The 15273-nt window shown below is 58.1% G+C and overlaps 1 protein-coding gene across 6 annotated transcripts; it reads left to right on the forward strand.

Moving 5' to 3' along the window:
• The first annotated feature begins 2283 nt into the window (after positions 1-2283).
• On the forward strand, positions 2284-15266 carry ARHGAP33 (Rho GTPase activating protein 33). 6 transcript variants are annotated; one of them, XM_042230815.2, is made up of 22 exons: positions 2462-3235; positions 4299-4396; positions 4475-4559; positions 4881-4961; positions 5068-5205; positions 5622-5714; positions 6291-6413; positions 6501-6578; positions 6664-6730; positions 6813-6872; positions 6966-7118; positions 7203-7305; positions 8232-8376; positions 8454-8536; positions 8622-8729; positions 10506-10651; positions 11286-11439; positions 11497-11669; positions 11750-11824; positions 12854-13528; positions 13627-14018; positions 14100-15266. In XM_042230815.2, exons 1-22 carry the CDS (start codon positions 3209-3211, stop codon positions 14877-14879), a joined length of 3837 nt encoding a protein of 1278 aa, XP_042086749.1. In that variant the 5' UTR covers positions 2462-3208; the 3' UTR covers positions 14880-15266. The 6 variants fall into 6 exon arrangements, with proteins under 6 accessions (XP_027833182.1, XP_042086749.1, XP_042086750.1 ...); XM_042230816.2 differs by having other exon boundaries at positions 14103-15266; XM_042230817.2 differs by having other exon boundaries at positions 11524-11669; positions 14103-15266.
• The last annotated feature ends 7 nt before the right edge of the window (positions 15267-15273 follow it).

The raw sequence follows: 15273 nt of genomic DNA on the forward strand, positions 1-15273 counted from the left end.
GTGGTTTCAGTTCAGTTCAGTTCAGTCACACAGTCGTGTCTGACTCTTTGTGACCCCATGAACCGCAGCACACCAAGCCTCCCTGTCCATCACCAGCTCCAGGAGTCCACACAAACCCATGTCCAGTGAGTCAGTGATGCCATCCAACCATCTCATCCTCTGCCATCCCCTTCTCCTCCTGCCCTCAATCTTTCCCAGCATCAGGGTCTTTTCAAATGAGTCAGCTCTTCACATCAGGTGGCCAAAGTATTGGAGTTTCAGCTTCAACATCAGTCCTTCCAATGAACACCCAGGACTGATCTCCTTTAGGATGGACTGGTTGGATCTCCTTGCAGTCCAAGGGACTCTCAAGAGTCTTCTCCAACATCACAGTTCAAAAGCATCAATTCTTCGGCACTCAGCTTTCTTTATAGTCCAACTCTCACATCCATACATGACCACTAGAAAAACCATAGCCTTGACTAGACGGACATTTGTTGGCAAAGTAACGTCTCTGCTTTTTAATAAGCTGTCTAGGTTGGTCATAACTTTCCTTCCAAGGAATAAGCATCTTTTAATTTCATGGCTGCAATCACCATCTGCAGTGACTTTGGAGCCCAGAAAAATAAAGTCAGCCACTATTTCCACTGTTTCCCCATCTATTTCCCATGAAGTGATGGGACCGGAGGCCATGATCTTAGTTTTCTGAATGTTGAGCTTTAAGCCAACTTTTTCACTCTTCTCTTTCACTTTCATCAAGAGGCTCTTTAGTTCTTCACTTTCTGCCATAAGGGTGGTGTCATCTGCATATCTGAGGTGATTGATATTTCTCCCAGCAATCTTGATTCCAGCTTGTACTTCCCCCATCCCAGCGTTTCTCATGATGTACTCTTCATGTAAGTTAAATAAGCAGGGTGACAATATACAGCCTTGATGTACTCCTTTTCCTATTTGGAACCAGTCTGTTGTTCCATGTCCAGTTCTAACTGTTGCTTCCTGACCTGCATACAGGTTTCTCAAGAGGCAGGTCAGGTGGTCTGGTATGCCCATCTTTTCAGAATTTTCCACAGTTTATTATGATCTGGGCTTCCTCAAAGCATGAACTGCAGCAGCAGAATTGCACTTCATTGTGCACCAAGGCTCCAGAGCTAGCCATTCCAGCAGACAAAGAGGAAACTGCATTACCTTTTACTACCTCGCCTTGGAAATCACATAGTGTCAGTTCCTATTCATTCCTATTCTCTATTGGTTGAAGTTGTCACAGTCTTGCCCAGATTCAGGAGGGAGGAAAGGCAGACTTTACTTTCTCACGAGAGGAGCGTGAAAGAATTTGCAGTTGTGTTTCAATGAGGGGAAGGGGGGGTGCAAAGAATATTCCAGGCAGAGGGTACTTCATGTGGGAAATACCTGTTGTGGAAGTGAGGTCAACAAGTTCAATAAATTGAAGTAAGTAGCTGTAAATTGACTCCTCTATCACACTCCCTTTCCCCAATCTCTGCTTAATTTTTATCCATATTTTAAAATATTTATTTTGCAAATTCTTTTCCCACTAGCTTTTGAGTTCCATGTGGGCAGGGTATATTTCCCCCGTTTTGGTTACTGATAGATCCACAAATTACATGATCAGAGTTTTTGAATGAATGAATGGATTGATCAAGGATGTACCTTTGAGGACCTTGTTGAGGGCATGACCAATGGCAAGTTCTCTTGGAAAGGGTATTGTTACAGAGCGTTTTCTGAGCTTCAGTCAACAACAGGAAAAATTAGAATTGAGTTTGTGCGAGTCATCTGAGCCAGTGAAAAACATCCATGGGCCAATGTTCTTAGTATTCCAAGAACAGGGGTAGGGGCTGAGTCGGGACTGACAAAGTGGGGAGCGGGACTTTGAAGAGCTGCTTAGGGAGTGGAGAAAAGCTTGCGTTCATGAGAGAAGCCAGCTAAGTGTCAGAAGAGCCATCACTGACAGTGGACTAAGGGAAGGGTCCACTGCTTAGTGTTAGAAATGTTAGAAGCAAAGCATAAAGAACCTGGGGGTGTGTCTCAGGAGGGGAATGACGACCAATGAAACGCAGGCATGGGCGTGGTGCTGTCAAACTTCGCGGGGCGGGACCGAAGAGATCTAGCCAGAAATAGGACCCAAGCTGAAGCCAATGATTAGCCGCCAGGTGGGCGGGGCGTCATCTTAAGGCCAAGGGTAGAGCCAATGAGAATCTGCGCCGCGTCCCTCATTGCCCCCGCCCCCGCGGAGCGCGCGCGCCAGAGCCACGGGCAGCCGTTAGAGGCGGGGCCTGCAGCCGCCCGCGCGCGGCCTGCGCCCTCCCCTTTGTGTCGCCATGGCGGCGGCATCGGCGGCGAGGACAACGAGCGAGGGGTCCAGCGCGGCTGGCGCCTGAGGAGGCTACGCGGCTATGGTGGTGAGGCGCCCACGCGGCCGTCGGTCCATCGGCGAAGTCAGTCTGTCCGCGCGCGGCCACGCCCCACGCGCCCCGCCCCTGGCCCCGCCCGAGTCCGCGGCCCGCGCCGCCCCTCACCCCTCGTCGCGGTCCCTCTCGTACCCCGGCCTGGTCTTGGGCTCGAGCCCTTACCCCGGCCCCGCCCCCTCAACGCGCATCCCTGTTCCACGCCCTGTATGGGGGTGACAGTAGCCGAAGACCCAGACTTGGGAGGAAAAAGGGCTGGTCCAGGGAAGGACCTCGCATCCTCTAAGTGGCCTCCGCGGGGGCCTTCTGAGGGTCTCCGAGTCCTCCACCGGCCGCTGTCCCAGATCCATCCTCAGCATCGTCATCCCATCTTCCTCCTCTCCCTGGCTTAGACCCCTCCTCCTCCTACCATCAGCCCCTTTCTCATTCTTGAGCCCCACCCCCACCCGGCTCCATCCTCAGCCTGACCCTTTTCTTCTCCTTTCTCATCCCATCCCAGTCCTTCTCAACCAACCCTCCCTTACCCCATCCCCGCATCAGCCTGAACCTTTACTTCAGCCTCTCCAACTGCTCCCCTCCTCCTTACTCCACCTCAATCCCCAGCGTGCATTGTACCCCCCGATGTGATCATTGGGTCCTCTCCATCTTCTTGTCCTCATCCCCCCTCCCCCACCATCTCCCTCTCCCACCATGCTGCTCCTGCTCATTCATCCATTCATTCCCTCACTTAGCATTCACTGAGACCTCTGTGTAGCCCCTTTGCTCCAGGCACGGAGAAAGTCAGAACCCATCCTGCCTTGGGGAGCTTCATGGGCTGGAGGGGGACCGACCCAAGGGTGAGACCCAAAGGATGAAGTCGGGGTTGTAGGAGAATGAAGGAGGGAGAGGCTAGGGCCCATTCTGGGAAATCCTCATCTGGCAGATGGTTAATTTATTCATCAGATTTTACCCAGCCCCTGCTGGGTGACTGAGCTGGCACTGGGCATTGGGACCCAGAGAGGAATCAGGCACAACCCTACTTGTGAGGAGCTTCAATTCTCTGCCCAGCTCTGTGCAGGGCAATGCTAGGGGAGTAGGGACTGAGCCTCAGTCCAGTGGGGGAGATGGACTTGTCACCAGATGGGGACATCTCAGAGTGCACAGGGCTGTAATGAGGGAAGTTAAGGCAATATCATCAAGCCTGGGATGGGGGAGGCTACCATGAGAGTCAGATCTGAGGGCTGAGTGAAAGCATGGGAAAAGATGGGGATGAGTGTTCCATGCAGCGGGAACAGCCTTTGCAAAGGCCTAGAAGGAAATAAGAAGATGATTCTTTTGTTGGACTCTTAGAAGTCTGAGAGCTCTGAGAGTAGAGGCAGTGGGAAGAAATGAGGCTGGAGAGGTAAGCAGAGACCACAGTATTTAGACTTTATCTTAAAGACAGCAGGGAGCCATTGAAGATCCCTGACCTGGGGAGAGACAGAGGCAGGTTTGTGTTTTGTGAAAGTGATACTGACTCTTGCTGTGAAGAAGCTGGCAGGAAGGGAGAGGTGGAAGCAGGGAGACTGATAAGATGGGAGCTGTGATTGTCCAGACGTTGATGAAAGGCGCGGAAGGCACAACCCCTTCTCTCCTGGGGCTGGAGGCGGCTTTTAAACAGGGAGAGAGAGCACCAGCATGCTCTTGCCCTGACGCACCCATGGCCCCTGCTCTTCCAGCCCCCACTCCAGACTACACATGAGGAAGCAGACCTACCCTGAGCCCGGCCTTCACCTCCCCCTGACCCACCCCTCTACCCCATGCTCAGGACAGCGTGTGGAGCAATTCGGGCCTGCAGGCCCAGGCTGCCAGATAACAATGCTCCCGTTGTCTCTCTGCTCCCATCTCTGGGGGCCTCTGATTCTTCTTTCTGCTCTACAGGCTCGCAGCACTGACAGCCTGGATGGCCCAGGGGAGGGCTCGGTGCAGCCCCTCCCCCCCGCTGGGGGACCCAGTGTGAAGGGGAAGCCTGGGAAGAGGTGAGAGGTGAGGGAGAGCCTCAACCTAGGAGGGGAGCCAAGCATAGGGCTGCCAGTGACCTGTCGTTTGTCCCCCAGGCTCTCGGCTCCTCGAGGTCCCTTTCCCCGGCTGGCAGACTGTGCCCATTTTCACTACGAGAACGTTGACTTCGGCCACATTCAGGTATGGGGGTTGCACCCAGGTGGGTAGGTGGGATCCCACCCAGCCCTGAAGCAGCATCAGCCACTTTACCCCTGAAACCTCCCCCCAGGAGTGACTACTCGGTGGCGGGAGCTGCAGGGCAGAGGGGAGACTTGTTCCTTCATTCATTCAGCAATGACTTTGTGCCAGGACCTTGGACTCTGACTGAGCCATCACCAGGCCTTGACTGTGGGGAGACCCAGGAGGCGGACACGGTCCCATCCCTTAAAAGTGCCCATCTGGAGAGGTCAGGACAGGGACAAAAGCGAGACCCTCACCTGGGCCTTTTGTTTCCCTCTGCAGCTCCTGCTGTCTCCAGAGCGTGACAGTCCGAACGTCTCTGGAGAGAATGAACTGGTGTTCGGGGTGCAGGTGACCTGTCAGGTGCGGCAGCCACCCCTGCCTCTCCGCTGGCCTGGTGAACTGACTGCCGTGGTCCTCAGCTCAGTATAATGAAGCTGCTGTATCCCCGTCCTTCCCTCTCCCACAGGGCCGTTCCTGGCCAGTTCTCCGCAGTTATGATGACTTCCGTTCCTTGGATGCCCACCTCCACCGATGCATATTTGACCGGAGGTTTTCCTGCCTCCCAGAGCTTCCTCCACCCCCAGAGGGCGCCAGGGCTGCTCAGGTAAACTACTTGTCCTAGCCCTGCTACAGCCAAGGTGTGTCCCCACCAGTGATGGGTGAAACCATCAAGGCAGGGGAAATAGATAAATATTAAACACTGGTATGTCCTGAGTTCCAACCAGTTGGGGGCCTCAGAACTGCAGCAAGGTGACTCCCTGTAGTTTTTAGGATCATGGGGAGCTTCAGGGGGCTCCAGGGGAGGGTCAGGATGGCCAGACCGCTGGAGGCACACAGGGCCTTGGTTCAGCCTGTTTATCAACTGATATGGCAGCATTTCAGTACTTCACAGCAGAGTGGCACCCATGTGTTCACGCTGAATTTCAGCCCTGCCAGAGGCGACCCAGGGCAGTACAGGAGGGCGGTGGGCTCTCTTGGGTGGGGTCTTCTCACAAACCCCACTCTGACAACCTGCCCCAGATGCTGGTGCCGCTGCTGCTGCAGTACCTGGAAACCCTGTCAGGGCTGGTGGACAGTAACCTCAACTGTGGGCCGGTGCTTACCTGGATGGAGGTGGGCCCGGGCAGGGGGCTTGGAGCTGGGGGTGAGGGAGGGATGTCTGAGGAGCAAGAAGCAGCCTGGGAGGGTGTGTGGGCACAGGAAAGAAAAGAGCTGGAGTGGAGGAGGTACTGGTATTTCAGTGTCTGTGTGGGCGCTTGCCTGTGAGAGAGAACACAAGTGGGTGCATGCGTGCGTGTGTGTGTGTGTGTGTGTGTGTGTGTGTGCAGGTGTTGGGCTGTGGGGATGTGAGAATTTCAAGGTATATTGATATACTGGCTAGAAATAGTTTTGGCTGTAGCTAGCAGAACGCCAGGCTAAGAGTGCAGGTTTTCAGATAGGAGATATGCAGTGTTTGCTGTGGAGGATGTGGGTGCAGGAGTGAATCAGCATGGTTTCGGGCAGGGGCATCCTGGGACATGGAAGGGAATTTGCTTTGGAAGGAGCAAGAGTGTAGGTGTTTTACCAATAGCTCTGAGTGACAGGGGCACCCAGGTAGGGGACAGGGGGTGGCCTCTAGTGGGGGAAACTTCTCGGTCTTTACTGTTACCTTCTTCTGGCCTCTCCCTGCCACATCCCCCTCCATCTCAGCTGGACAACCACGGCCGGCGACTGCTCCTCAGTGAGGAGGCCTCACTCAATATCCCCGCAGTGGCCGCTGCCCATGTGGTAAAGCGGTACACGGCCCAGGCACCTGACGAGCTGTCCTTCGAGGTAAGGCTGTGGGGGAGCCGGCTCCGGCTGGGCTCCCACTTCATCTGCACCTTCTGACCCTGCCTCCTCATGCCCACCTACTCCCAGGTGGGGGACATTGTCTCCGTGATCGACATGCCGCCCACGGAGGATCGGAGCTGGTGGCGGGGCAAGCGGGGCTTCCAGGTGAGCCTGGCTAGAGCTGGACAGGTAGGGCTGGGGCACTGGGCCAGCTCAGGTGGCCCCATCACTGACCCCAAATCCTCCTCAGGTCGGTTTCTTCCCCAGTGAGTGTGTGGAACTATTCACGGAGCGGCCAGGTCCAGGACTAAAGGGGGGTGAGTGTCCTGGGCAGAATGGGGAGGCCCTCCTGCATCCCTTCCCTGCCCTCCATCCTTTCCACCATTGTTCACCCTGCAGATGCCGATGGTTCCCCATGTGGTGTCCTGGCTTCCCAGGGTGTTTCCTCTCTGACCTCAGGTAATGTGAACATGACCCGTTTGTAATTACCAGGGGCCAGACCCTGCCCCGTCTCCCCATGCGACCCTGTGTGACCAGCCTTTATCTCCACAGTGGTGCCCCGGCCGCGGGGGAAGCTGGCTGGCCTCCTCCGCACCTTTATGCGCTCCCGCCCTTCCCGGCAGCGTCTGCGGCAGCGGGGCATTCTGCGGCAGAGGGTATTTGGCTGTGACCTGGGAGAACACCTCAGCAACTCAGGCCAGGATGGTGAGGCCCAGTCCGCCCCCCCTGCCCTTCCTCCCCGCCAGGGTGTGACCCACAGCAGCAGGCCCAACCCCTGCTTTCTCCCAGTGCCCCAGGTGCTGCGCTGCTGTTCTGAGTTTATTGAGGCCCATGGGGTGGTGGATGGAATCTATCGACTCTCAGGTGTGTCATCCAACATCCAGAGGCTACGGTGAGGACCCTCCACCAACCTTCGTGAGCACCTCCCACACGTCAAGCGTTAAGTTCTAGGGACACCATGGTGAACGAGACAGCCGGAGACTCCTGCCTCTTGGGGTCCACGTGCTGGAAGGAGAGGCAGACAGGAAAGGAGAGAGTTGACAATAGTGACAGGTGGACTGGAGAAAAAAAAGACGGGGTGAGGGAGATCATAATAACAAATCAAGGTGGGTGGAGAAGGCCTCCTGGGAGAGTGCTCGCTGTGGAGGAGGTGGGGGAGCGAGCATTGTGGTTGCCCACCGTGGAGAGAACAGCCAGCGAGAGGGGAAAGTGGCAGGAGATGATGTTTGAGAAGTGATAAGGGGCGAGTAGGCTCACGGGCCTTTTTTGATGACTGTTAGGCTCTTGGCTTTTACTGGGAGTAAGGGAGGAACCACAGGAAGGATTGTGGGCCGAAGAGGGGCAGTAGGCATAACAGTCTAAGAAATGGGAAGCGCTGAGGCCCGGGCTTCCAGGCGAGAGCAGAGGGCCTGAGGCCGAGGTCCCGTGTATAGAGCTTTCTCACCTGAGAGGGCGAGACACTGCCAGGTGGTGAGCAGAGGCCGCTGGGATTCCAGCTGCAGTTTGCAGTGCCTCTTGGAGCCAGGAGAATGGCACAATTTTGTGGATGGAGCCCAGTCACACTCTGGAGGCAGATGGGCTTGGGTAGCTACAAGCAGGGTGTCTCCCACCAGAGCCCCAGTGTGCTCCTGTGTAAATGGGGCGCCCTGTCTTTGGCATGCAGGGTTGTTGGAGGGGAGGGGGCTCAGTAAGGTACTGCCTCTGAAAAGCCAGCACAGGAAGCGGGTTGCATCTACCTGTGGACACTTTGGGTGTGGGGGCAGCACCCAGCCCGGTGGGCCAGCTCTGACCTGCATCTTCTCGACGTGGTGGCCTCAGGCATGAGTTCGACAGTGAGAGGATCCCTGAACTGTCTGGCCCCGCCTTCCTGCAGGACATCCACAGCGTGTCCTCCCTCTGCAAGCTCTACTTCCGAGAGCTGCCCAACCCCTTACTCACTTACCAGCTCTACGGGAAGTTCAGTGTGAGTGAGGGTGACTGCGAGGTAGGAGGGGCTGGGAGGCAGCAGCCCAGCCCCGCTCACACTGTGCACTGTCTCAGGAGGCCATGTCGGTGCCAGGGGAGGAGGAGCGCCTGGTGAGGGTTCACGATGTCATCCAGCAGTTGCCCCCGCCGCACTACCGGTAAACCAGGAGGGGCAGGGAAGGGTGGTGGTGGACTCCCAAGGGAGGTGAGGCTCAGGCGTTCTCTCTCTACTCCCACCCCCAGGACCCTGGAGTACCTGCTGAGGCACTTGGCCCGCATGGCGAGACACAGTGCCAACACCAGCATGCATGCCCGCAACCTGGCCATCGTTTGGGCACCTAACCTGTTACGGTAAGCTGGCGGCTCACCAGCCTGCTCCCCCAGCTCCCTACCAACCCCCAGGCTGGGCCTGGAGTCTCCCCGCCCCCACCCCCCAACCTCACTCCAGAAACCCATCGAGCTTTTGCTCTTTTGATCATTTCACCCAACACATTATTTCTTTTCTTGTAATTTATTTATGGTTGTGGGGGTCTTCGTTGCTGCGTTCGGGGTTTTCTCTAGTTGCAGTGAGCAGGGGCTGTCCCTCGCGGTGCACAGGCTCCTCATCGTGGTGGTGTTTCTTGTTGCAGAACACAGGCTCTAGGCACATGGGCTTCAGCAGTCGCAGCGTGTGAGCTCCAGGGCGCCCAGGACTCAGTAGCTGCAGCACAGGGTCCCATTAGCTGTGGCTCACCAGCCCTAGAGCTCACGGGCTCAGTAGCTGTGGCACACAGGCTTTAGTTGCCCCAAGTCATGTGGGATCCTCCCAGACCAGGGACGGAACCCACATTCCCTGCATTGGCAGGCAGACTCCTGCCACTACCACCAGGGAAGTCCCTCAACACATATTTCTTAAGTGTTGGGTGCCCCTATGCCCGCCCTTGTTCTCAGCACTGGGGTCGCAGTGGTGAGCAGGAACCTACGCTCTGAGCTCACAATCCTATGTGGGAGATGACAGTGGACATTACCAAAAAACAAGAGCACAGTGTGACAGTGATGAGGGCTGAGGAGAAAGATTACAAAGTAGGGGATGGAGATCTGGTCAGTCATGGCACTTGAAATTTTTAGATAGAGTGGCAGGGAAGGCTTCAGGAAGAAGTCCTTGTTGGCCAGCAGCAGGGTAAGCCCGAAAGGATTTGATGGTGACCAAGACAGGGAAGTTCTCTTTCCTGGAGGAGTTCAGTTCTTCTTGGGAATCAGATAAATAAATAAATAAAATAGCTAGTACGTGGTAGGTATAAGAACTGTGAGCAAAAATACAGACAGACCTGGGATATCTAGATTTACAATTTTAAATAAAATAGGTGGGGAAGACTCCGTTGAGAAGGTAACATTTGAATTAACAGCTGCAGAAGGTAAGAGAAGGACCTGTGTAGCTGAGAAGGAGCAAACCAAGTAGAGGGAATAGCAAGTACAAAGGTCCTGGGGCTGGGTTAGGGCCCAGCGTTTTGGAGGCCATTGTCACTGGAGCTGAGTGAGAGAGTGCAGGGTTGAAGGGGAGGAGATGGTAAGGTCAGAGAGGTAATGCAGGAACAGACAGGGGAGTGACTTACAAGTTGTGGGTCATGGTGAGGATCTGGCTTTTACCAGGAATGACGTGCAGCCAGAGGAGGGCTCTAAGCCAGGAGGGCCCTGATCTGTGACTTAGGGGTTCACAGGCTCCCTCTGGCTAAGTGTGGGGAACAGACTGTAGGGATTTGGCAGGGAGCAAGGAGAACAGGGAGGAGGCCGTGTGTTGGTCCAGGACGGAGAGGATGGAGGCGGGGCCAGAGTAGGGGCAAGGGGAGCCGAGTTCAGATTCTGCATAGAGTTTGTAGGTGGAGCCCACAGGGTCTCCTGCAATTGGATGTGGGTGTTAGGGAAAGAGGGGTCAAGGGCAATACCAAGGTATTGACTGAGATGGGATAGGCAGGGAGGGAGCAGGTTCTGGGGAAAGGCTGAGAATCTAATTCTAGATGTGATCAGTGGATAAGGTCAGAGACGTTGAATGACAGTCACTGCTCCCACGGCGCCCCACCCCCGCCCCCGGCCAGAACCTACCAGCTGGGGCTCCAGGCACCTGGCCACCCTCACCCTCCTCCCATCCAGGTCCATGGAGCTGGAGTCAGTGGGGCTAGGGGGGGCAGCAGCATTCCGGGAGGTGCGGGTACAGTCGGTGGTGGTGGAATTCCTGCTCACCCACGTGGACGTCCTGTTCAGCGACACCTTCACATCTGCTGGCCTCGACCCTGCAGGTATGCCCATCCTATCCCATGTCCTAACTACTGCCCCCCATCATCAGGGCTGCAGTGGGAGGGTAGGTGGGCTCCCAGCCCCATCCCTGTCCCACTGAAGCTGGACCTCCCTTCTGGTTCCTTGAGGACCCCGCCCCGGCCTCTCCCTCCCCTTCCCCCACCTTCTCATTTCAGCTCCTACGCTCAGGATCCCCACTTCTTGGCCCGGACATCGTTCTTCCTTCACCCATTGTAGCTCCTGGGGGCACTTGGGGCCATGGGTCCACCTGGGAGGAGGTGGGAGGTCCCCAGACTTGACCCTGCCCCGGCCCCACCCAGACTCCCTGCCCTGCCCCGGACCCCAGCCCAGTCAGGACTCAGCACGTCGGAGGGCCCTCTGGCCCGAGGTAACTGAAGCCAGAGCCGCTGTCCTCGCTGGCTGCTGGGAGCTGCCTCCTCATCAGCTCGTTCTGCCTCACTCCTCCTCCTCACCTGCCTGCTGCCCACCCATTCCCGCCTGATCCGTCCTGGCCCCCTGCCTTGCCAGCCCGGGTGGGCACGCTGCGGGGCCGGGGCTTGGGCTGTAGCGCTTGGCTTTGCCTGTGGCCTTCAACAGCCCCAGGGCTGATGGCTGCCCCCTCTCCCGACTCCTCAGGCCGCTGCCTCCTCCCCAGGCCCAAGTCCCTTGCGGGCAGCGGCCCCTCCACTCGCCTGCTAACACTAGAGGAAGCCCAGGCTCGGACCCAGGGTCGGCTGGGGACACCCACCGAGCCCACAACTTCCAAGGCCCCAACTTCACCTGTGGAAAGGTGAGTAGGATGTCCAGAAGGGAGGGACTGGCCTGGGGGGCCCAGCTCCTCAGCCAGCCTCCTATGTCTTGACCCAAACTCCAGGAGGAAAGGGGAGAGAGGCGAGAAACAGCGGAAGCCTGGGGGTAGCAGCTGGAAGACCTTCTTTGCACTGGGCCGGGGCCCCAGCATCCCCCGAAAGAAGCCTCTGCCCTGGCTAGGGGGCACCCGGGCCCGACCACAGCCTTCAGGTCAGAGGCCGGGCAGTGGGCGTGGTGGCTGGAGAGGCACCCTGGAGTGCCCCCCATGACCCCTCATCCTCTCCCTGCAGGCTGCCGACCTGACACTGTCACACTGAGGTCTGCCAAGAGTGAGGAGTCTCTGTCATCGCAGGCCAGTGGGGCTGGTGAGCACGGGGTGACCCTTGCCTGCACCCAGGTGGAGCTGGGAGGGACTGGGGCTCTGAGCTGGCCTCCACGTGGTGTTCTTAGGTTTGGGGGTCTTGAGGTTTTTTGTTTTAATCTAGACCTTACGTACAATAAGTTTGATAAAGCTTCACTCTTGGTTCACGATGCCCTCTGGTCATTGGCCCACGCAGGGTCCTTCTAGTCTTTTGTTCATCCCTTTTGAAAAAAATTAAATAGTATCATGAACACCCATGAATCCACTGGCCAGAAATAAAGGCCTCCCACCACAGTACCTGCGAAGTCCTCCCCGTCCCACCTGCTGCCTCCTCACCTCAGGCATCCTCTGATAGTCTCTGTCCCTTTGCTTTTACAGATTTGCCACCTACAGGTGTAGGGATCGACAGCATACTGCTAGTTGTTTTGAATCTTTGATTAAAGGGTGTCGTTAAAAAGGGGTATCGTGCTGTGAGTGTACTCACTCACCACTCCATCACAGGCTGCCGTCCGCGCAGCTGGCGTGGCTCAGGCTCCTTCCTCTCCATCACTGTCCACTGTCGAGTGTGGGTATCCCCTCAGGGGAGGGGATACTTGTCCATGCCCCTCCTGATGGATGTGGGGGCTCTGACAAGCGCGCCCAGGAGGGGAGGCGCACACTGTATGATAGGCCCACATCCAGCTGTACAAGACGAGGCCCGAGTATTTCCCAGAAGTGGTCGCCTCAGGCTGTCCTCCCAGCCACCGGGTATGAGATCCTGTCGGTGTGGAGCTTGTAGCCAGTGGGGTTGTCAGACTTTGTTCTTGCCTCTGGAACAGTCCTCTTCATGGACTTGCCACTGATGGCCTCTTATCACCCGAGAGTCTGCACAGCTCTCCCTGGATCCCCAGCCATTGTGACCCTAGGCAGGGATGTGTCTCTGTGTTATTTCCCCAGCTTACTGGGGGTGTGTGTCCTGTTCTCACTGATGTATCTGGGTAGGTAGTTCTGACCCCTGACCCCTAACTCCACCTCCCCCGCACTGCCCTTCCAGGCCTCCAGCGGCTGCACAGGCTACGGCGACCCCACTCCAGCAGTGATGCTTTTCCCGTGGGCCCCGCACCTGCTGGCTCCTGTGAGAGCCTGTCGTCATCCGAGTCCACCGAGTCCTCCTCCGAGTCGTCTTCTTCCTCTTCCTCCGAGTCCTCCGCAGCTGGGCTGGGAGCACTCTCGGGCTCCCCTTCACACCGAACCTCGGCCTGGCTAGACGACGGTGACGAGCTGGACTTTAGCCCACCCCGATGCCTGGAGGGGCTCCGGGGGCTTGACTTTGATCCCCTTACCTTTCGCTGCAGCAGCCCCACCCCCGGGGACCCAGCACCTCCCGCCAGCCCGGCGCCCCCAGCCCCCGCTTCTGCCTTTCCACCCAGGGCGACCCCCCAGGCCCTCTCGCCCCGGGGCCCCACCAGCCCTGCCTCACCCACTGCCCTGGACATCTCGGAGCCTCTGTCTGTGTCAGTGCCACCTGCTGTCCTGGAGCTGCTGGGGGCTGGAGGAACACCTGCCTCGGCCACGCCAACACCAGCCCTCAGCCCTAGCCCAGGCCGGCGCCCCCACCTCATCCCCTTGCTGCTGCGTGGAGCTGAGGCCCAGCTGAGTGACACCTGCCAACAAGAGATCTGCAGCAAGTTGGCATTGCCTGGTCCCCGGGGAGCCCAAGGCCAGCATGGTGTGTCCTGTCCAGCCCAGCCCAGCCCAGCCCACTCCTTCACAACCCCGAGGCTATACCCAAGACCTGGCTGACTCCTCTTCCCGTTCCTCTCCTAGGTGCTGGTATGGATTCACCGCTGCTGCCCCCTCCCCTGTCCCTCCTGCGCCCCGGGGGGGCCCCACCCCCGCCTCCCAAAAATCCAGCACGCCTCATGGCCCTGGCCCTGGCTGAGCGGGCTCAGCAGGTGGCCCAGAGACAGAGCCAGCAGGAGCAGGGGGGCACCCCGTCTGCTCCTCAGTCCCCTTTCCGCCGTTCACTGTCCCTGGAGGTGGGCGGTGAGCCCCCAGGGACCTCAGGGAGTGGGCCACCCCCCCACCCCCTAGCCCACCCAGGTGGCTGGGCTCCGGGACCCCCACCTTCCTTACCAAGGCAACAAAGTGATGGGAGCCTGGTGAGGAGCCAGCGGCCCACAGGGACCTCGAGGAGGACACCCCGAGGCCCTACCCAGGTTAGTGCTCAGCTCAGGATGGGTGGGGGGTGCGGGGCTGCGCCAGAGACGGCAGCCCAGTCCCTGTGTTCTGTCCCCCAGCAGGTTCCCACCCCTGGCTTCTTCTCAGCCCCCCGGGAGTGCCTGCCACCCTTCCTCGGGGTCCCCAAACCAGGCTTGTACCCCCTCGGCTCCCCATCCTTCCAGCCCAGCTCCCCAGGCCCAGTCTGGAGGAGCCCCCTGGTTCCTCCTACACCACTGGACAGAGGAGAGAACCTGTACTATGAGATCGAGGCGGGCGAGGGGTCCCCCTACTCTGGCCCCACTCGGTCCTGGAGTCCCTTGCGCCCCATGCCCCCAGACAGGCTCAGTGCCTCGTACGGCATGCTTGGCCAATCCCCACCACTCCATAGGTCCCCTGACTTCCCACTCAGTTACCCACCACCCTCCTGTTTTCCCCACGACCACCTTGGCTACTCAGCCCCCCAGCACTCGGCCCGGCGCCCCACCCGACCTGAACCCCTCTACGTCAACCTAGCCCTGGGGCCCAGGGGCCCCTCACCCGCTTCTTCCAGCTCCTCCTCCCCTCCTGCCCACCCTCGCAGTCGCTCTGATCCTGGCCCCCCAGCCCCCCGCCTCCCCCAAAAGCAGCGGGCCCCCTGGGGCCACCACACCCCTCACAGGGTACCTGGGCCCTGGGGCCCTCCAGACCCTCTCCCCTACAGGGCAGCCCCACCAGCCTATAGGAGGGGGGGCGAGCACCACCGAGGGTCCCTGTACAGGAATGGGGGGCAAGGGAGGGAGGGGGCTGGTCCCCCAGCCCCCTACCCTACTCCCAGCTGGTCCTTCCACCCTGAGAGCCAGACCCAAAGCTACTGCTGAGCCAGAGCTGGGAGGGACCTTCCTTCTTTCTCTTCCCCTTTCACTGATCTTGGTCCAACCTGATCCCTTGTTTTGTATTTTCCTGAGCTTCTGACCCCTACCCCAGGTTTCTAACTTTGTAATTTGCCTTTGATGTGGGTCCCTAACCCGTTATCATAGCCTACCTACCCTGGGCTGATGGGCATGCCCGCCTCCCACCATCCTCCATCCTGGGGCCTCTCGCACAAATCTGAGAGGGTTAGGCTGACTCCTTACCCTCCCTTTCCCTCCAGGGGTCCCCAGCATGTCCTGTCCTGTGCACGGGGGTGGGGGGCTGCTCCTGCTATCTCCCCACACACCCCACTAAACCATCTGACAAAATTAATGAATAAAAATGGTGAAAATGTGGCTGCTG

Source organism: Ovis aries, chromosome 14, assembly GCF_016772045.2.
Source record: "Ovis aries strain OAR_USU_Benz2616 breed Rambouillet chromosome 14, ARS-UI_Ramb_v3.0, whole genome shotgun sequence".
NCBI classification, from domain to species: Eukaryota; Metazoa; Chordata; class Mammalia; order Artiodactyla; family Bovidae; genus Ovis; species Ovis aries.

What these genes read in the sequence shown, in the direction of transcription:
- ARHGAP33 (XM_042230813.2), top strand. Translation starts at nt 3,209, where the DNA reads ATGGGCTGGAGGGGGACCGACCCAAGG. An exon ending in AGGTCCAGGACTAAAGGGGG is followed by an intron (nt 6,731 to 6,812) that starts GTGAGTGTCCTG and finishes TTCACCCTGCAG; the next exon opens with ATGCCGATGGTTCCCCATGT. An exon ending in CAGCAACTCAGGCCAGGATG is followed by an intron (nt 7,119 to 7,202) that starts GTGAGGCCCAGT and finishes GCTTTCTCCCAG; the next exon opens with TGCCCCAGGTGCTGCGCTGC.